General features: G+C 37.3%; 1 protein-coding gene and 1 non-coding gene across 2 annotated transcripts in view; one reads left to right on the forward strand and one right to left on the reverse strand.

Moving 5' to 3' along the window:
• Nucleotides 1-23,311, reverse strand: part of UBR3 (ubiquitin protein ligase E3 component n-recognin 3) — a 205,240-nt gene that overhangs the window by 72,637 nt on the left and 109,292 nt on the right. The window contains exons 23-24 of the mRNA XM_059878117.1: nucleotides 22,121-22,581; nucleotides 13,567-13,655 (exon numbers count right to left, since the gene is read on the reverse strand). Coding sequence (XP_059734100.1) covers nucleotides 13,567-13,655; nucleotides 22,121-22,581 — 550 coding nt within the window. The remainder of the gene's footprint in view (nucleotides 1-13,566; nucleotides 13,656-22,120; nucleotides 22,582-23,311) is intronic.
• Nucleotides 16,533-16,602, forward strand: MIR12020 (microRNA mir-12020). Its single transcript, NR_162380.1, has one exon. It is a non-coding gene; the product is annotated as a microRNA mir-12020 (primary transcript).

The following is a 23,311-nucleotide window of genomic DNA, read 5'->3' on the forward strand; positions in this document are numbered from 1 at the left end:
TAACAGCAATCCTTTGGTGATATGTCATTAACAGCAAGAAATAAAATACTGAGTCAATAACCATTTCAGATAAAAATTCATAGAGGCATCCATAGTGGCAAAGGAAAGGAGTAGAGGAGATTGGGAAGATCAAAGAAGCAGAAATGATTTACGGCATGTTTAAGAGATGGAGGCATATCTAAATAAATATGTAAAAAAAAAAAGAAATAGAAAAAGAAAGGTGTCAAGTTTATATATGTTTTAATAAGATTCATGCAGATAAACATATATCAGATATTTATTAAGACTGAGAGGAAAAGGGGTGAAACCTAAAATAGAACTTTGGATAATGCTCAAAATTAATGGAAATTTTAAATAAGCCAATGAAGAGATCTAAAGCTTAAAGTGGTCTTGTATATTCTCCCTCAGTAGCTCTCCCCTAGTATCTATCTCTCCCTCTCAATCATACCACTTATTTGAGAATAAGTCTGGGATTGCCTACTGGAGAAGGAGACAGCCCACCTGGAACAGAGCCCAGTTGTCCTACCAGCTCAGGCCAGTCCCAACCAACCATCAGATCATTCTTGGAACATGCTTTGTTTTTGTGTTTATGGAGTTTTGTGGATGAAAGGAGAAAAGAATGGGAAAATGATGTAGGGATGATATATTTAGTGCCCTCAGAACCATGGGAAATATGTTTTTGCTTGGAAACATTATGCCTACGCTGGGAACAGACAACTGCAAAACACAAGTATCTGGAGGAAAGGGAAATCTCTTGCACTGTTGGTGGGAATGTAAACTGATGCAGCCACTATGAAGAACTGTATGGAGATTCTTTAAAAAACTAAAAATAAAACTACCAAATACCCCAACAATCCCACTACAGGGCACAGACATTGAGAAAACCATAACTGAAAGAGACACATGTTCCCTGTAGCTAGGACATGGAAACAATCCATGTTCATGCATAAAGAAGCTATCGTACATATATACGATGGAATATTACTCAGCCATAAAAAGACCATATTTGAGTCAGTCCTAATGAAGTTGATGAACCTAGGACCTGTTAGACAGAGTGAAGTAAGTCAGAAAGAGAAAAACAAATATTGTACATTAACGCATATATGCGGAATCTATTTGCAGGACAGCAATGGAGATGCAGACAGAGAGAACAGACTTGCGGACACAGTGGGTGAAGGAGAGGCTGGGATGAACTGAGAGCAGCATTACCATATGGTAATATGGTGATGAACTGAGAGCACCATTTTACATATGGTACCATATATAAAATAGCTAGCCAGTGGAAATTTGCTGTATGACGCAGGGAACTCCAACCAGGTGCTCTGTGACAACACAGAGGGGTAGGATGGGATGGGAAGTGGGAGGGAGATTCAAGAGGGAGGGAGACGTATGTATACCTATGGCTGATTCATGTTGATGTACAGTAGAGACAAACACAATATTGTAAAGCAATTATCTTCCAATTAAAAAAAAAAGTATCACAGGGCAAAGTGTGGTCTGCAGCCTAGGAGTAGGCACAGAGAATCTTCTTTACTGCATAAACTGATCCTTGGTTTTAGGAACATATAATACACTTTAATTTTTAACTACAACTGAGTATTTGCTCGGATCCTACTAGGTGAATTACTACTCATAAACTAAACATGCTACTGGCACTACTGCTTTCCACTAAGAAGCCTGTGACAATGGCCACAATTGCAAAACTCCTGCAGAGCAATATCATTAATTCTGGTAAAGATGTACAGTACTGTCCTGATCTGGTCATCATTTTTACTACTAACATTCTTGCTTTCCTCTGGTTTTTTTTTTTTTAACTTGGTATAGAGAGGGACTTTTCATTCCTTTTAAAAAATATATCATTTAAATATAATTTTAGTTTTGCAGAAAAGTTTTGAAGCCACTACAAAGAGTTTTCATAAACCTCACACCCAGTTTCCCCTTAAATCTTACATTAGCATGATATGACTGTCACAATGAACTAATATTGATATATTATTGAGCAATTTTATTGATATAATACTGATAAATTAAAGTCCATATTTTCTTCAGATTTCCTTAGTTTCTACCTAATGCCCTTTTTTTTTTTGAGGATCCCATCCAGAACAGCGTATTACATTTAGTTGTCATGTCTCCTTAGTCTACTCTTAGTTGTGGCAGTTTCTCAAGAAACTGTTGTTTTTGATGAACTTAAAAGTTTTGAGGAGTACTGATCAGGTATTCTGTATAACATTCCTCAACTGTAACTTGCCTGATACGTTTCTCAAGATTAGTCTGAGGTTATGGTTGTAAGTGAGGAGGACCACTAAGGTAGAGTACCCTTCTCATCAACATCGTATCAATGGTATATAATATTAATATGATCAATTACTGCTTATATGGACGCTGATTGTCTCATTTGGGTAGCATTATGATCATTTCATAATGTATGCAAATACCAAATTACTAAGTAGTACACCTGAAACTGAGCTTCCCAGGTGGCTCAGTGGTAAAGAATCTCCCTGCTAATGCAGGAGACACAGGAGATGTGGGTTCAATCTCTGGGCCAGAAAGATCCCCTGGCAGAGGAAACGGCAACCCACTCCGGTATTCTTGTCTGGAAAATCCCATTGACAAAGGAAGCTGGCGGGCTACAGTCCATTGGGTCACAAAGAGCCGGACATGACTGAGCGACTGAGCATGCACACATATACACAGACGTGAAACTAATATGCTTCTGTACACCAACTATATTTCAATTATTTTAAAAAGGAAACATGGGACTTCCTTGGTGATCCAGTGGTTAAAACTCCTTGCTTCTGATGCAGGTGGCAGTTCAATCTGTGGTTAGGGAACTAAGATCCCACAAGCTCTGCCTCTTGGAGAAAAAAAGAAGGAGGGGGCTGGGGAGAGCAAACTGCATAGCATTATATATAGTAAAATTTTATTTCAGGAAAGACAAATAGAAACAAAATCCATTTCTATAATTTTTATATGTATTCATATGAAGCAAGAAAGCCTATTTATAATGGTTTATCCCAAACGGTTGAGGTTTAAAAGAGAAGGTAGGAAGAAATGATCAGCTTTGCTTTCAAATGATCAGCTTTGTATATGTTAAGCATATACATTTTTAAATGTTTTGGCTTGATATCAGTGCGTGTTTTATTTATGGAACAAATAACCAAAACATAATTTATATTTGTGGGTTGTATTTTTTAATACACCACATCACAGATGACTGACTTAAAATGACAGATACAGCACTATCCCTTAAAAGTGAACAAATTTATGATCAGAATAACCAACATACAAAAGTATTCTATTCAACAAGATCCGCTTTCTAATTTAAGTGAAAATAAATTCAATTCATTTCTATTCAGTTGAGAGAATAAGAACTTCACAAGGTGACACGGCAAAGTTTATAGTAATTTATAAAATAATAACATAGATGCAACAGCAATAGATACACAGGACTAGTGCACTATACGCATTCCAACGCCACAAGCAGATTGGTCTTACCTAAAAGAAAGCAAGTCTACAACCGTGCCTGATTCCAAGAAAATATAAGAATATAAAAGAGGCTAGTTTATGATACAACCAAACTCTAAAGTAGAAAAAAAAAAAGTGTCAGGGAAAAAGAAGCAGTTAAAGATGTAAAGAGCATCCTTTTTCATAATAAGAGAAATGCTAATTAAAACTAGACCAGATACCACTTCTTTTCACCAACAAGATTAGCAAAAATACAAAAGTTTGACAACATATTCGAATGACAAGGATGTAGGTAAATTGCTGTTCTGACACACTGCTGATGGGAATACTAAATGGTACAACCCTTAAAAGGGTAATTTGGCAATATGTAGCAAGGCAATGGCACCCCACTCCAGCACTCTTGCCTGAAAAATCCCATGGATGGAGGAGCCTGGTAGGCTGCAGTCAATGGGGTCGCTAAGAGTCGGACACGACTGAGCGACTTCACTTTCACTTTTCACTTTCATGCACCCACTCCAGTGTTCTTGCCTGGAGAATCCCAGGGACGGGGGAGCCTGGTGGGCTGCCGTCTATGGGGTTGCACAGAGTCGGACATGACTGAAGCGACGCAGCAGCAAAATTACATGTGTGTTTACCCTGACCCAGCAATCCCATATATAGAAATGTATCTTACATATATATTACCAAAATATATAAAGATACATGCCACAAGATATTTACTGCAGTACAACTTATATTGCAAAAAACTGGAAATAACCCAAATGTCCAATAATAGAAGACCATTTGCATAAACTATTGATGGGGGAGGTGGGGGTGGGAATCTACCATACAGGTAGAAAAAAGAATAAAGAATATCTCTATACGCTACATGATAGGATCTCCAGGATATAACGTTGAGTGAAGAAAGCAAGGCTGAAGAAGTGTACATAGTATGTTATCATCTACCTAAGAAGGGGACACTAGGGATGCAAATATTTTTATATTTCGATATATATATTTATATCCCCAACCCTCTCTTTTTCTTATGTAAATTGTTAAAAAAAATGAAAGGATAAACCTCAAATTAAACTGTATTATTAAATAATGAAACAAACAGCTCCTTCCATAACTAACAACAATAAAAGTCAACCAAATCCTGACACATGCCAGCTCAAGCTTGGACTACCCCACTTTCCAAATGAAATCTTAAAGGATGGGTACTGTAGACAGTTATTATTTCTATCTGAAGTGAAAGTGTTAGTCACTCAGCCATGTGGGACTCCTTGTGACTCCCCCAAGGATTCTAACCTGCCAGGCTCCTCTGTCCATGTGATTTCCCAGGCAAGAATATTGGAGTGGGTAGCCACTCTCTTCTCCAGGGTATCTTCCCAACCCAGGGATTGAATGGATAGAACCTGGGTCTCCTGCACTGCAGGCAGATTCTTTACCATCTGAGCCACCAGGGAAGCCTATCTACTTGGTATTTATTATCTCATCTGTTAACAGCAGGACTAAATTTTTGCTTAGAGAATCATACCATCACCACTTTTGATTCATATGATTGGAGTGGAACTAACCTTATAATCAGGCTAGACTAATAGAGTCACACCAAGGATTTTTGTTTCAGTTATTTGAAAAGAAGTATTCTTTTCATTCTAATTTAAAAATAAATAAAACTTGCTAAACACAATGACTATCCTTCTATCTTATACCTTAAGCCTCAATCAATCAATCATCAGTCTATTAATTCTCACTTTGCAATTATTTTCATAACTGTCCCTTTCTGTCCCCAGGCTACCAACCTGGGGGAGTAAGTAGGGGAGAGACTTCACTCTCCTCAGTTTGCTTCACATATGAGAAATAGTAAAGAGTAGGCAAAGCTTGTTGATCAATAGCCCAGACTCCACCATTTACTACTGTATAACCTCAGACAAATTTCTTAACTTAAATTTAGGTATGGAATACTGCCATCTATCTCATGTGTCTATCAAGACAAATAAGTCAATAAACAGAATGTGTTTAGCACAGCGCTGGTTACATAGTTAACATATATATATATATATATATATCATCATCATCCCCCCAAATTCATACTATTTAGACCCAGACTCAAATACAGAAAAGGTTTTGTTTACACAATGTTTATAATAATTACATTTTTTTAAAAACTAAAGTTCAATTATGATGGAATGATTAAATAAATTATAGAATAAAAGTAATAATAGTAATAACCAATGCTTAAAAACACTTATGCACCAAGCACTCTGTTTTAAATGTTTGAAATGTATACCATTACATTCAATCTTCACCACAACCCTATGAGGTAGGTAGTATAATGATCTCTTTTTAACTATGTGGAAACCAATGCAGAGAGTAAATTACTCCAGATAATGGAATGGCTGTGATATGAACTTGGCAGTAATGCTCCAGAGTCCATGATCATAACCACTACATGCTACCTCTCCAATGAAGTAAAACCACAAGTTACTAGGAATTTTAATAATAATATAGGAACATGTTTATGCTAAAATGTTGAGCAAAAAGACATGATAAAAAATTGTATTACACAGTATCATCTGTAATACATATGTCTTCCAGATGGTGAGATTAGGGATAAAATTCATCCTTATTCATGTTTTTCTGTACCATATAACTTGTACGATTAAATGCTATATGTTTAAGATCCCTCACAGCTCAGCTGGTAAAGAAACTGCTTGCTATGCAGGGGACGCTAGTTCGATTCCTGGGTCGGGAAGATCTCCTGGAGAAAGGAAAGGCTACCCACTCCAGTGTTCTGGCCTGGAGAATTCCATGGACTGTACAGTCCATGGGGTTGCAAAGAGTCAGACATGACTGACCAACTTTCACTTCAAGATCAGAAAATAACTTCCAAAATACATTCTTACTCTATATTAAGCATCTAAACTCTCCCTTGAACAACTATGTTGGATTTCAGCCGTATCTGTCTGATAAACCTTAATGAATCAAGGTCTAACGTCCTGACTTCTACACATGTGGTGGTAATGGTGCTCAGGTCATGTCCGACTCTTTGTGATTCCATGACTATAGACCACTCCCAGGTTCCTCTGTCCATGGAATTTTCAAGGCACAAATACTGGAGTGGTTTGCCACTTCATGCTCCAGAGGATCATCCCAACTCAGGGACTGAACCCATGTCTCTTGCACCTCCTGCACTGCCAGGTAGATTCTTTACTACTGTGCCACCTGGGAAGCCCATGACGTCTATACCTAGATGGCGAGTAAAAATAAACAATGGGGGACAGTGATCAGGAGAGAAGGAACTGCAGAGGTTGAGTCTTTTCATATAGGAAACTTGATAACTGCAAAAATGAATTATCAACAGAGAAGTAAGAATACTAATCACAAAGTAGAAATCTGTTGCATTCAGAGAGAAAAGTGTCCTTAAATTTTTTACCTACTAATGTACAATACTGATTTGAGGATTTATAAAGTACTGCATGTTATAAGTTTGAAATACTTTAAATACTAAGTTACAAGACTAGAAATCTTAGGAGAAGATCTCTCACACACAAAAATAAAGCCAAAATAAGAAAGAAACAACTACAGAATGCTTACATGAGTAACACAGATGGGAAATAAGGCAAAAGACAAAAGGCATCTGACAAAGCAGAGGACTGGACTGAGATTAAATTGTGTCTATATTAAAGATAAATATTATCTCAGGTGTGGACCCTGCTTCATGTGTTAATAACAATATATATGTCACATGTAAACGGGGAGAGTAATCAGAGGCAGTGAGACGTATAACTGCAATTTTTATCTTGAGCAAAGTATGAAAATGAGATCTCAAACAGGTTTTAGAGGGTCAAATAGATCTCTCTGGGAAGGGAATGAGTTATAAATAAAAGGAATATACAAATCTGAATGGTCCAGAATCCCACTGGCATGGCCATAATCAACATAAATAAACCAAATGCTCATGAATCTCTATTACCTCACCTGTCACCACTGCAGCATGCAAGAACCGGGACTAGGAGAGAGCGGAGCCCTTTATCCTGATGGCTTCTGTGAATTGCCTCTGTTTGCTAGTAATCATGTCTGCCTGATCCCTCAATTGTTGTTCCTGTGCCCTGGCTACTGCCAAAAAAAGATCAAACCTTCCAAAAAGTAGTAAGATTTAGGACAGAAAGTCAATAACTTTGCAGACTAATGACATTTGAATTTATGATCTTGAACATAACTGGACCCTAAGTATTGCTTATCAATTTTTATACTCAGCCTGGATGAGCAACATCTCCCACTTTCATTAGCAACTTCTCCAAACTTCAGATGGTATTCTTTTCACTCAGCAAGACTCACCTTTTACTTGGCCCTGTGAACTGAAGCAACTGAGTGATCACCTGAAGTTCCCACTTTCCCTACCCCTAAAGGAACTTACCTCTATCTCCATCCACGCTTTCCCTCTCCTCTCGAGTCTGCTCAGGGAATGAGGTGGCCATTCTCCTATTCAAGACAATACTACCTAACCTCTTCTGGATACTTTGCTTAATCAATTCCTCAGAAAATTGTTTTTATCTCATTTGGGAGTGGGAGGCAACAGATAAAAACAATTTCTAAAAACAGTATTCACTAAGCATTTTTTCTTAGCTCCTAAGGTTGCAAAGAAACAAATCAAACTGTTTATCAAACCGTTATATTAACTCCCCCAAAAATGCTGCTCTCAAGTGACTTCAGAACACAGAGCTTTTGACTATTACCCTTAGTAGAATTACCAAAGGATAAAATGGTCTGTAAACAATTTTAAATTTTTTAAATTTTAATTCAACGATTTCATTGTTTAATATAATACCCAGGTTGGTATTTTGAAGCTATTTTCTTTACTTGGAAAGAAAAAGTAATTTGCTTACATATGGTGTATTGTGCTTGAGTAGGAGAATATTCTAAATCCTAGGACATGTATGTTGAAGTATTTAGGAGTAAAGTATCATGATGTCTATAACTTACTTCATCTAGTAGAGGAAGAGAGTAAGTGAAAGAACAAATTAAGAAAAGTGTTAACTAGGTGACATGGTACATGGTAATTTGTAATACTATTCCTTCAGTTTTTCTGTATATTTGAAATTTTTCATAAGAATAAACAGCATGTATGAAATTAATTCATTTTGGCTAAAAAATACCTTTACACACAAATATACTCAGAAAAAGATTTGTAAGGATATAGCCTAGATTAGGAAATCTGATAGTAAAAATATAGTATTATTTTATTTTTGATTATATGTGTTTTCTAAGTTTCCATAATAAAAATTTAATGCTTTTATAATAACAGAAATTTTAACTTTATACATTATAATAGCAAATATTAGTGAGTGGCTAATCAAGACTGAAGACTGAGCACATACTTTTATCTCCACTCCTTTTAAAAAAATCACTGAAATAAAAGCAAAGATATACATAAAGAAATATTCCCATAAGAATACAGAAAAATGATGGTGTCATGAAAGAGTTTCACCAACCAACAAATAAGAGATGTCAGTAAAATTTCTAAAAGATTAGAGGAGATGGAGACACGCTGACAATGCAAGAAAATCATAATAGCTACAACCACGTATGTATTATGAGAAAGTTATAGAAAGGAAGAACTGATAGGTCCGTTAGAAGAATGTCAAATCTGGGCTCAGAATCAGTCAGTGAGGCAGAGGATAGGAGTCTTAAGTTAAGTATTAAGTGATTCTGAAAGCAGAATAATCAGAAGTCTATGTACAAAACTTCACTACTCAGCACCCCATTCCCTCCCCAACTTTGACTGATAGAGCACTCAGGTAATTTGGCATTTACCCTAAGGAGAAAAAAAAATGACTGTCTTTCTCCAAAGGAACTGAACATGCTGCTTGGAGAGTAAGAGGGTTTTCTAATTGAGTGTTAACGTCTGGGGGCTCCCACCCAGATCTAAGTCTGAGAGTCAACCCGCCTCATCCATACATTGGCTAAAAAGAATTACTAGGATCAAACCTATTTAGGCCTCAGCAGGGTAACAGACGATCTTTCCAGAGGAATCAAGAATTATCAGGCAAATGAAGGAAACTAACAACATAAAAGAGTAACTTAAATTTCTAAGCAGTTCAGAAGGATAAAGGATAATTGAGAGAGCGCTAACACATTCAGAAAGATTTTAGAACAAATTCTTCTGACAAAGACCAAGATACTAAAGAAAAGAAACCTCTAAGCATGTAAAGCAAAAAGATATAAAAAAGACAGAGAAGATTAAAACATCAATCTAAGAGATCCAATATCCAAATAATCAGAGTCCCATCAAAGAGAATAAAGAAAATATATGGAGAAAAGTATTGTAATAGTTTTCTACTGCTGTTTAACAAATTACCCAAAATTCAGTGGCCTAAAACAATAGTTTTCTGAGGGTCAGGAATCTGCAAGCAATTTAGCTTGATGGTTCTGGCTCAGGATTTCTCCTGAGACTGCTATTAAACAAACAGCTGGACAGTACCATCTAAAAATTTGAATGGGGCTGGCAGATTCACATCCAGGCTCATTTATAGGACTGTTGGCCAGAGGCCTCAGTCCCTACTTACATAGGCTTCTCCACTGGGCTGCTAACAACATGGCAGCTGGCTTTCCCCAGAATATGTAATTTGAGAGACAGAAAAGCAGTCAAGATAGAAGGCACCATATCTTTCATAACCTAATCTCAGAAATGACTTCTGCCCTGCCCCAGTGATCATGAATACCAATTCTGACACAACATCAGAGGAGAGCACGCAGGGCATAAAAACTAGGCAGTATGGATCATGGAGGGTCATCTTGGAAGGTGGCTATACTAGTTGTCAAGAAAATCATAGGAAATATTTTTCTCAGAGCTTCTGATACACGAGTTTTCAGCCTGAAAAGGTCCATTAAGTACTAAGGAGAATGAAAAAGATCCACCTAGATACATATCATAAAACTTCATATCTCTAAGAATCAAACAGTTATAAAAGTGTCACAGGAAAGGGAAAAAAATGTTAACTCACAAAGAAATAAGAATCAAATTACCACCACTGCTACTGCTGCTGCCGCTAAGTCGCTTCAGTCATGTCCGACTCTGTGAGACCCCATAGACAGCAGTCCACCAAGATCCGCCATCCCTGGGATTCTCCAGACAAGAACACTGGAGTGGGTTGCCATTTCCTTCTCCAATGCATGAAAGTGAAAAGTCAAAGTGAAGTTGCTCAGTCGTGTCTGACTCTTAGCGACCCCATGGACTGTAGCCTACCAGGCTCCTCCGTCCATGGGATTTTCCAGGCAAGAGTACTGGAGTGGGGTGCCATTGCCTTCTCCTAATTACCACCACTGCTGCTGCTGCTGCTGCTAAGTCACTTCAGTCATGTCCGACTCTGTGAGACCCCATAGACAGCAGCCCACCAAGGCTCCCCCATCCCTGGGATTCTCCAGGCAAGAACACTGGAGTGGGTTGCCATTTCCTTCTCCAATGTATGAAAGTGAAAAGTGAAAGTCAAGTTGCTCAGTCATGTCCGACTCTTAGCAACCCCATAGACTGCAGCCTACCAGACTCCTCCATCTATGGGATTTTCCAGGCAAGAGTACTGGAGTGGGTTGCCGTTGCCTTCTCCGAATTACCACCACACTTCTTATCAAATTAATGGTAAAAGACAAGGGAGTAGTCCTTTATCAGGTGTAACAAAAAATGTGTATTAACAGGTGTATTACATTCATCCAAATGAACAATCAAGCATGAGAGCAAACCAGGGTCCCATCTGGAAATAAAAAGAATCAGAAAGTTTAACTTCCAGCACAAGCATTTCTGGCAATATACTTGCACTCCAATAAAACAAGACCTCCAAAAAGAGATAAGATGCAGGAAACACCAGATGAACCCTGTAAGAGGAAAATTCCAAGGTAATAGCTGTACAGCATGCCTACGGAGCAAATGGACCAGACTGGAACAGAATTCTATGCAAAGGACAGTATGATTAAGTGGGCAGAATAACAGGGATATCATAAAGGCATATCAGTTAGAAAAAAAGGTAGTTGGAAACTTCAGGAAAAACAAAAGACAATATAATAAATAGAAATGAGTAAAGGGTGATATAGTTAAAGCAATTCCAAGACTGTAAGAAAAGAGGCTATTTACTAAATACAATCTCCTTAATGCGGTCTAGGAGTCAGGTCACTGGAGTCAAAAAAAATAAATGAATACTAGGCTATTATTTATTCGAAGGCAATGGCACCCCACTCCAGTACTCATGCCTGGGAAATCCCACGGATGGAGAAGCCTGGTAGACTACAGTCCATAGGGTCGTGAAGAGTCAGACACGACTGAGCGACTTCACTTTCACTTTTCATTTTCATGCACTGGAGAAGGAAATGGCACCCCACTCCAGTACTCATGCCTGGAGAGTCAGACACAACTGAGTGACTTTACTTTCACTTTTCACTTTCATGCATTGGAGAAGAAAATGGCAACCCACTCCAGTGTTCTTGCCTGGAGAATCCAAGGGATGGGAGCCTGGTGGGCTGCCGTCTATGGGGTCACACAGAGTCGGACACGACTGATGTGACTTAGCAGCAGCAGGCTATTATTTAGCCCTGAAGTCAACAGCATTCAAAAAGTTATCTTGAATGTTTTTCAACATTTAGAATAAATCTTTGAATGGAAGATTTGACTGCAACTGCAAAATAAAATGTTGGCAATGTTAATTTAAAAGAAAACAAGTTGACTTCCCTGGTGGTAGAGTGGATAAGAATCCACCTGCTAATGCAGGGCACTTAGGTTTGATCCCTGGTCTAGGAAGATTCCACATGCCGCAGAGCAACTAAGTCTGTGAACAGAACTACGGAGTCCACGCTCTGGAGCCTGCCAGGTCGCAACTGCTGAGGCTGCCTGCGGAAGTCCGTGTGCCTACAGCCCACGCTTTACAAGATAAGCCACCACACTGAAAAGCCTAGGCATCATAATGCAGACCCCACTCACTGCAACTAGAGAAAAGCCAGCACACAGCAACAAAGCCCCAGCACAAGGAAAATAATAAATAAATAAAAAGATATGTTGAAAAAGAAAACATGTAAATTCTAAAAAGCAGAAGGTAGTGATGATGAAAAGAAAAATGAAAGATAGGGGTGCTTATTAGTTAATTTTATATGAAGAGATATGAAGAAACTGGCTATAGATAGAACACTTAATAGACATTATCTTTAATGTGTAAAAACCAAAAAATTTTAAGTATCCATTTTTGGAAAGAAGGAGGAAGAGAAAACATAGAAAAAGGAAAAGCAGTATCATGAACTAAATTGTCATCTTTCATACAAGAAAGTCAACCGATTTGCTATTGGTTAATCCAACAAACAGAATTCAGTATACTTTACATCAAAGTACATAAACTCCACTGTTGCTGGTTTAGAACACATTATGCTTAATCTGGACTGACCCTCCTCTTCTGAACATCAGTTATGTGTGCTTATGTGCATGAGAATGTATTTGCATGTTTGAACATACATTCTTGTATTTTATTTCAGCATTTTTGTCTAAAATTGAAAAAAAGAGAGAGGGAAATCACTGAAATGCAAGAAGTAATCAGGGAAAGGAGTATACTGTTAACTGAAGACAGATTAATCGAGAGTTAATCTATATCTCCTACGTCTGTAAAAGATTACTCATAGCAATCTACTATCACACAGGAAAATGGCATCCTCTCTCATTGTAAAAGGCTAATACTAATCCTAATGGAAATGAGAGGTGCACCTGATTTTAAGAAACAGTGAACGTATAAACAGCAAGAGAAACTCAAAGTATCTGAAAACTATTTTAAGGATCTTAGAAGAATTTCATAGGAAAAAATCAGAATAAGTAAGTTCGTATTGATGAACCTTATAAATCTAAAAGGCAGTTTAAGAGAAGAGAGCAGCAGAATACTACTGTATTACTACCATCAAGAACTTTCTAACAACTGCAGCTAACTCAACAACAGAATGGACCACCTTGGTCTGATCTTCCATTACTCCATTGTTCAAATAAAGACCAGAAATCATCTGTCTATAATGTTAAAAACTGATGGATGATTGGACTGGATAAGTACTATGGTAATAACCGTAAGTATGAGTGTTCTAAACGAATAAATTTTGACTTACCAACATCCATGGCAGTTTCCATGAAGCTTTTCTGTCGTGATGCAAACTCTGCAAGCAATTTCTGCTGTCTTTCTCTAGCTTTTTGTCGCCTAGATTAAAAAGAAATAAAGTATTAAGTACCAGACACACTTAAGACGTATCTACTATCTTTCAGGAGTATATAATGTATGAAAGGGTCCCTGACACACAGTTAAGAACAACCAAATTTTTGTACCATGTTTTAAATTTCATGTAAAGTTTTATTGTCCTTTAAGGATTCTGCTGCTTTAAAATGGTCTGAAAACCACTAGGTGTAAACAGGTAAAAATTAAAGAAAAAATTTACTTTAAAATGTGAAATAATAATTTAAGTAGACAAAAAATTTTCCAGCTACACAATTTCCTAAGTATATGTCAGTTCATTGCAAGACCAAGAAGAGCTTTAGCTAAAACTCATAATTTAACCCCAGGTACAAATAATAGCAAGCTCATTGCTAGAAGAAACTTTTATGTTAAGCTATGAATAGAATCTAAAAGGTAAAAATAGTCAGATTTACTGTTACCTTAAGAAAAGGTCTCTCCTAAAAGAGGATTAACAAAAAGCCAGGAAGTTTTCTAGTTTCTACTACACAATAGTACAAATTTGGCTTATTTTGTTTGAAGTAAAAGAAAATCAATAAATTTTTATTCTATTTATTAATTATCCCTTATCTACTTCCAAAGAGCATTTTAATCTGAGGTTAACTGCAAAAAAAAAAAAAAGAGTGTAACCTAGGTATAAAAAAAAAAAAGTAAACTAATAAAGACAGGAGATAGGCTTCCCCAGGAAGCCTGTGGCCTAGGACAGGGTGTCAAGACCCAACAGCCTGGCAAAGGAGGGCATTCATGCAGGGAAAAGTTATAAGAAATTGGTTACATATGAGGGAACTAATAAAAAAATTAATACTATTAAAGGATTATAGTGATCAGGTTTCTCACTGTGGGATTAGAGATTGTAATTATGAAAAGAGAGAAAAGATGAATAAATCCTATGGTGTTGGATTAGAATTGGGATTATCAGGTAGAACTCACAGTCATAGTTTTTAATACCTCTCTCTCCCCTCACTATATCCCACTCTTGTGCACACACTTTTTGCCCACTAAGAGAGTCTGTGAATGAGCTCATTAGAATGAGTGCATAGACTAGTTTCTAAGTAACATTCTCTACTACAAGTAACCAAGACTCTTTGGACAAATGTCTAATATAAAATGCAAGATGAACCTGGGCTATCTTCTTAGACCAGAAAATAAGAAAATGCTCAAAGAATGATGGGGAGAGAAATACAAAGAATACAGAAACCAGCTTGAACGGACTCCCACTGGTCAAATCTAAAACAATCTGAGCATCAAAATGAGTAATGAGCAGATTATAGCTCATAAAGTAAAATAGAAATCTGTAACTCTAAACTGATACAAGCAGATAAATGAATGAACTGAAATGATGAAGAATAGAATACTGCAGCATCTCAAAGTATCTCTCCACAAATTATTAACACACACTAATTACAAAGGTGAGGAAGGGGAGGATATTTACAAAGAGTAACTTGACAGTGACGTCTAATAGATACCCCCATAATCAAGTGATCAAAGTTAATCAGTAGTCATGAAACAAATTAAAATCATGTGACAACTTGATGGGATGCAGTCAAAACAAAACAGCAACATTCCCCCTCTGCCTTTTTTTTTTTTTTCCGGCTGGGCCACATGGGCTGTGTTATCTTAGTTCCCTAACCAGGAACTGAACCTGGGCCACAGCAATGAAAGCCGAGAATCCTAACCACTAAACCACCAGGGAACTCCCCAGCAACACTTTTTTGATATTGTTCTCAAAGATGTATCATCCAAATCCAAGCATAATGGAAGAGTAGACAAGCCCAAATTGAGGGATATTCTACAGTGCCTACTGCTCTGTAACTTTCAAAAGTGCCAAGGTCAAGAAAATAAAGGAAAAGGGGAAGACTATTCCATACTGAAGGAAATCAAAGAGATACAACAACAAAATATGATGAGTGATTCTGGACAGAATCTTTCTGCTATAACCAACATTACTGGAACAACTGTCAAAACTTGGGATCTAAGGATTTTATCATACTAAGTAAAATGCTAATTCCTTTATTTTGAAAGGTATATTGTGATTATATAAGAAAATGCCCTTATTTCTAAAAACTATGCACTAAAGTATTACACTAAAACATTCCACTGTAAAACAACTTACTCTGAAATGGAACCAGAAAGTTCTTTGGATTATCCTTGAAACATTGCTTAAGTTTAAGATTTCTTCAAAATAAAAAGGTTTTAAAAATTAAACCCATTATCAAAGGACTAAAATTTGTCACTAAGGAAAAAACAGAAACAAACAAAAATGTACTATAGATGCTCAAAGACCTAGGAGACCTCCAAAAACATTTAAATAATAATAGCAGTGATAGAAGGCAGTGGCACCCCACTCCAGTGCTCTTTGCCTGGAAAATCCCATGGACAAAGGAGCCTGGTAGGCTGCAGTCCATGGGGTCGCTAGGAGTCTGGACACTTACTGAGTGACTTCACTTTCACTTTCATGCATTGGAGAAGGAAATGGCAACCCACTCCAGTGTTCTTGCCTGGAGAATCCCAGAGACGGTGGAGCCTGGTGGGCTGCCATCTATGGGGTCACACAGAGTCGGACACGACTGAAGTGACTTAGCAGCAGCAGCAGCAGTGATAGAATATGTGTTTGGTCTTCATACTACTCCTTTATAAACTAGTACGTTTCACCGTTTCTTTAATTAAAACAATGAGTTATGCACTCTACAGTTGACCTTTAAATATGTACATGTACATTTACATTTAGAATATACAAGTTCACAAAATACTGTTTCAAGTAACAAATCTGAATACCAAACTCATCTCACCTGCACTGGCAAGCAGAATCTTATCCACTGTGACACCACCGAAGTCCTAGAAATAAATTTTAATACCAGTGCCAATCAATTATATTTGAGGTTTTCCTAAGAAAATTGATTGGCACTGGTATTAAAATTCATTTCGAGGATATCCTTGGTGGCACAGTGGATAAGATTCTGCCTGCCAATGCAGGTGACACGAGTTTGATCCCTGGTCCTGGAAGAGTACACATGCCGCAGAGCAACTAAGCCCCTGTGCCACAGCCACTGAGCCCTCGCTCCAGGGCCTGCGAGTCACAGCTATTAAAGCCCATGTACCAGAGCCTGTGCTCCACAACGAGAGGAGCCACCACAATGTGAAGTCCATGACCCACAACTAGAGAGCAGCCCCTACCCTCTGGACTAGAAAAGCAATGAAAGACCCAGCACAACCATAAATAAATAAATAAATAAATTTTTTTAATAAAATTCATTTCTGTTCTGGAATTACTGTAAATTATAGATACTTATGTCTGTCACTTTAGTCTGTGAGACTCTGAGCAGAGACTCAGACACACCAGGTGACTTCAACAGAAATAAGAAAATTAAATGGGTATCGTTTTAAATTGTGTTTTTTAATTTTATTTTTAAACTTTACAATATTGTATTGGTTCTGCCATATATCGAAATGAATCCGCCACAGGCATACACATGTTCCCCATCCTGAACCCTCCTCCCTCCTCCCTCCCCATACAATCCCTCTGGGTCGTCCCAGTGCACCAGCCCCCAGCATCCAGTATCATGCATCGAACCTGGACTAGCGACTCGTTTCATATATGATATTATACATGTTTCAATGCCATTCTCCCAAATCTTCCCACCCTCTCCCTCTCCCACAGAGTCCAAAAGACTGTTTTATACATCAGTGTCTCTTTTGCTGTCTCGTATACAGGGTTATTGTTACCATCTTTCTAAATTCCATATATATGCGTTAGTATACTGTATTGGTGTTTTTCTTTCTGGCTTACTTCACTCTGTATAATAGGCTCCAGTTTCATCCACCTCATTAGAACTGATTCAAATGTATTCTTTTTAATGGCTGAGTAATACTCCATTATGTATATGTACCACAGCTTTCTTATCCATTCATCTGCTGATGGACATCTAGGTTGCTTCCATGTCCTGGCTATTATAAACAGTGCTGCGATGAACATTGGGGTACACGTGTCTCTTTCCCTTCTGGTTTCCTCAGTGTGTATGCCCAGAAGGGGGATTGCTGGATCATAAGGCAGTTCTATTTCCAGTTTTTTAAGGAATCTCCACACTGTTCTCCATAGTGGCTGTACTAGTCTGCATTCCCACCAAGAGTGTAAGAGGGTTCCCTTTTCTCCACATCCTCTCCAGCATTTATTACTTGTAGACTTTTGGATCGCAGCCATTCTAACTGGCTAAATTGTGTTCTTAACAATGCATTTCTGTAGTAGTTGTCTATGATTTCTAGAAAAGGAGTGTTGTTATTTTTCCCTTGTGAATTTTTTCATAATTTAGGTTATTCCTTTCTAAACTTGGACATAAATGTGCATAAAGACCATTAACAAAAAGACACAAGTTCTAGCACATTCATACAACTCAGCAATTTTCCATTATGACCTAAGAAGTGGACATACTAAGGTTGCATACGGTTACAACCTTCTAGAGTTTTCTATCTGTACCTAGTTTTCTATGGAGTTAATCGGTTATGAGGGCTTCCCAGGCAGTGCAGTGGTAAAGAATCCGTTTGCCAGTGCAAGAGATGGAAGAGACTCGAGTTCGATCCCTGGGTTGGGAAGATCCCCTGGAGGAGGAAATGGCAACCCATTCCAGTATTCTTGCCTGGGAAATCCCACGGGCAGAGGAGCCTGGTGGGCTATAGTCCATGGGACATGACTTAGGGATTAAACTACCATCAATCTATTATGAAAGTGATGTCAAGTTTGTCTACAGCTGAGGTACCTGGGAATAGATCATTATGTGTACATAAACTATTCTGCCTTTATTGTGACATTTAACCCCAAACCCAAAATAAATTGAGAAAAAAATGTGAGCCACATAGCGAGATTCAAACTGATTCATTTTAATCGTTACCTATCTGCTACAGAATTAGTTTCAAGTCCTTGTCAATACTACCATTGCTCAAAGGAAATAAGCCCATAACAAAAAAAGCCTTAAATTTTTAGGTCACTATTTATTACAAAAGCATTAGAGCCTTTGTAAAAAAAAAAAAAAAAAGCATCTGAACTATGTCCTCTAGTATCTATATGTTATGAATAATAATCACAAAATGCCTTTAACCAAATAGAATAAATTTTGATTCACTGAATGTTTTTATCTTCCTGAAAAAATAGATAGACATTATTCTATAACCAAAACAAAAGGTGACCAATTTAGAAGAGGACTAATCTTAGTTAACAACAAAAAAAATGTGCCTCATTTTTAACTTTCCAATTTTATCTATTAAATTCTAGGTGTCTACCAATTCAAAGTTAATGGACTTTCACCTAAATTATGTTATTATATAACAACTTCTATTTATAAAGTACTGTGAGAAGTAAGAACTCTCCTAAATTTTTAATGTAATAAAAGTTTTATGTATACTTTTATTGTAAATTATCTGTAACAAAATTATGGCAAAAATGAAGAACACCTATGTATGATTAAATCTGCTTCTGTTACAGTTACCAAAGGATGACCTCCTAACTAATCAAATGGGACTGCCAATCTTACCTAAACTTTTGTAACATTTAACAATCTTTCTTCCTTTCTGAATCTCCTCCTCTTATGCCTCTCTAATGCCATTCTCTGCAGTTTTCCTCTTATTTCACTCTAACCATCCCGTTTTGAGTCACCTTTATAGGTGCTCCTTCCTCAGTTAATCTCTTTTATGTTTTTCCCTTGAGTTTTATACTAAGTGTTCTCATCTTTTATTGTCCATATTCTTCCATATACAAGGCTCTATTACCTATATGCCTAAATCTGTAGCTGTAACTCAGAATTCTCACCTAAGTCTCTAACCCTGTATCCAACTGAACATCTTCACCTGGATGCCTTCCTTAAACTCAGTAACATACAAAACTGAGCAAGTCAATTTTACCGCTAATCCTGAGCCACCTATCCTCCTTTATCTTGGTAAACAGAACACTGTCTAAAGAAAAATGGAGAGGTTTTATAAATATGATTCAACAACAAATTAAAAGCAACCTAAATCTTCAAAAGCTAAAACCATCAAAGTTTTAAAACACTGCTTGTTTAACAATTTGTGATCATATATAGGAAAGACTGGAAAGCACTAGAAGAAACCAAAACAAATTGTGTGTGTGTGTGTGTGTAATAAAGTTTTATTAAAGTATAAAGGAGACAGAGAAAGCTTCTGACATAGGCATCAGAAGGCAGCAAAAAGAGTACCCGCTTGCTAGTGTTAACAATGAAGTTATATAATCCAAAGAATATCTGGAGGTTGTAAAGACCTCATCAGACCTACTCCCATAATTTACATTTTAAGATAACACTGTCCTCAGGCAAGATACATCCTTGTAAAGACCAGGTCTACTCCCATAATTAACATTTTAAGATAACAGAAAGTTGAATCCAAAGACTGTCCTTAGGCAGGATACATTATTGGTATATAATCCTAAAGAATGTGGAGAAAGAAAAAAAGTTTGTCCTTTCTTCCTCCTTGAGAATTCCAGACCCCTCTCTCCTTGGGGACCCCTAGACTCCCTATCAACCTGCCTAGGAACTGACTCTCTCATTCCCCCCTTTTCTTTTAGGAGAATTATGTTGTCTAGGGAAAAGGGGCGTCGTTCTCATTCCATAACTACTTTCGAGCTGACAAGGGGCGTTGTCCCTAAATTGGTGAGGCAACATATTTTCCTAATCCTCATATTGAGGATATATGATCCAGGGGCCCCAAATAGTAGCTGGAGGAAGCTACAGCAGTAGCAGGAGTTTAAGCAACCATTTGTAACTTAAAAGCTTTCATGCGGCTAGAAACAAATCCAGTTATACAATTACAGATGCAGGGAGCAAACAGCAAAAACAAAACAATCAGAATCAAAATTAAAAATCACATTATGTCCATAGTTAAAGTAAGGATTATTAAAATTTTTCTTTTATTTTCTACTATCATTTAAAGTTGAATTAATATTTTTTTTAAATAACAAGAGAATTATTAGATTTCCCACAGTAGTAACAGACAGCAACTTTTCCAAAGGGGTCTACAGGTTTACGCATGCATGCTTAGTTGCTCACTTGTACCTGACTTTTCGTGACCCCATGAACTATAGCCCGCCAGGCTCCTCTGTCCATGGGATTCTCCAAGCAAGAATACTGGAGTGGGTTGCTATTCCCTTCTCCAGGGGATCTTCCCAACCCAGAGATGGAACCTGGGTCTCCTGCACTGCAGGCAGATACTTTACTGTCTGAGCTACCAGGGAAGATCTTAAAGTTGAATTAATACTTTAAAAAAAAAAAAAAAAAAAAACAGCAAGAGAATTATTAGGTTCCCCACAGAAAAAACAGCAACTTTTCCAAAGGGGTCTACAGGTTTAGAGTAGTAATTTAATGTCAGGGTCAGTCCCAGGCTGGATGAAGCACAAGCTGGAATCAAGATTGTCAGGAGAAGTATCAATAACCTCAGATACCCAGATGACACCACCCTTATGGCAGAAAGTGAAGAAGAACTAAAGAGCCTCTTGAAGAAAGTAAAAGAGGAGAGTGAAAAAGTTGGTTTAAAACTCAACATTCAGAAAACTAAGATCATGGCATCCGGTCCCATCACTTCATGGCAAATAGATGGGGAAATAATGGAAACAGTGAGAGATATTATTTGGGAGGGCTCCAAAATGACTGCAGATGGTGACTGCAGCCATGAAATACAAAGACGCTTGCTCCTTGGAAGAAAAGTTATGACCAACCTAGACAGCATATTAAAAAGCCAGAGACATTACTTTGCTGACAAAGGTCCATCTAGTCAAAGCTATGGTTTTTCCAGTAGTCATGTATGGATGTGAGAGATGGGATTATAAAGAAAGCTGAGAGCTGAAGAATTGATGCTTTTGAACTGTGAAGTTGGAGAAGACTCCTGAGATTCCCTTGGACTGCAAGGAGATCAAACCAGTCAATCCTAAAGGAAATCAGTCCTCTTCTAAATTTTTTTATTTCCTAAATATTTTTTAAAGGAAATATTCATTGGAAGGGCTGATGCTGAAGTTGAAACTTCAATATTTTGGCCACCTGATGTGACGAACTGACTCATTGGAAAAGACCCTGATGCTGGGAAAGATTGAGGGCAGGAGGAGAAGGGGACAAGAGGATGAGATGGTTGGATGGCATCACCGACTGAATGGACGTGAGTCTGAGCAAGCTCCGGGAGCTGACAATGAATAGGGAAGCCTGGCGCGCTGCTGCAGTCCATGGGGTCACAAAGAGTCGGACACAACTGAGCCACTGAACAGAAACTCAACCAATTCAAGCATGCTAAACGTACAAGCACTGACTATCTTTGATTCCCCTCTTCTTACAAACTATTCAGTTATGATTACAGCTAGCCTCAGATGACCAAAAGTGGGGGTGGGGGTGGTAACATAAAATCTTCAACTGCATCATACTTTAGTTTAAAGCACTAAAAATAAAAATTACCTTTCTTCTTTGTCCAGTGTTTTCTTCTCTGCTGCAGTAATCTTTTTGGGTGGTACAGGAGGGGTCACTTTTCTACATATCTCTTCAATGATGCGTTTGTTCATTCTGCTTTGCAATGCAGCTTTTAGTAAAATTCTTTCTACTGCAGTTATACCATCTCCATGACTATATTTAGGAATTTCTGGTTGGATTAAAATTTCTATGTCATCAAGCCAAGGAGGATAGTAGGAATTTTGTTTTCCTGAGAGTTTGTGGTGAAGTTTAATTAACAAAGACAATATACTTTCTTTAATTTCCAAAATGGCTGTAGTTAACTGTGGAGCTGAACCAGGTGCAGACCATTTACTTGAAGTTTTAGGACGAACCACTTGATTTGCTTCACTGTTACTGCGATTGATGATCTCTTGAAACTTCTTTCTGCGCTCTGCTACTAAGCTGAAAACCTGAGCTGTACCAGAATTCTACCATTCAAATGAGAAAGAAAGAAAAATCAAGAGAAGGTTATTCAGGGTCAGTTTTAAAATATATTAGCATTAATTACATTTTCCAAAGGATATGTTCAAAGTTTCATCCAAAGACTTATTTAATAGATTTGTTAAGTAAATTTGTCCCTTAACTTCTCTCAAATATACTTAGTCCCACTCAATCTGGAAACAACAATGAGGAAAAAGGAGATTATCCACAGTAAACTTCTTTTGCAAGCCCCCTAAGCCTATCAGGGAAAATAGACAAAGCTTCAGTAGTATCTACAGCCATATTCAAAAGGAATCATAAACTAAGTCTTTCATCAGTTTAAAGGAATCAAAGCTATCCGACATTCATCAAGAATACTACACTCCTGACTAACTTCTAGAAGACCACAATATCGTCCACTTAAGAAAATTATAAATTAATTTTTTCCAAGTTAATGAATCTCAACTGCTAATTAATTTCATTTTTAAAGAACTTTAAAAGTTTGAAAATTACTTCTAACATAAATGCTTTAAGTTACTAAAATGAAATAAAAGATTAAAAATTAATCTTTCATATTTAATATAACTATTTATTTGAACAGATTTTTTAAAACTATTTTTCTCAATAATTTATCTTCAAAATAGCCTTTTTGCTAAAGCAGTCAAACTACATTAGGGCTCTTAGAAATCATCTTTTAATTAAGATACAAGTCAGTTTAATAGATTTCACTAAATTTTT

Source organism: Bos taurus, chromosome 2 (genome assembly GCF_002263795.3).
Source record: "Bos taurus isolate L1 Dominette 01449 registration number 42190680 breed Hereford chromosome 2, ARS-UCD2.0, whole genome shotgun sequence".
NCBI lineage: Eukaryota > Metazoa > Chordata > Mammalia > Artiodactyla > Bovidae > Bos > Bos taurus.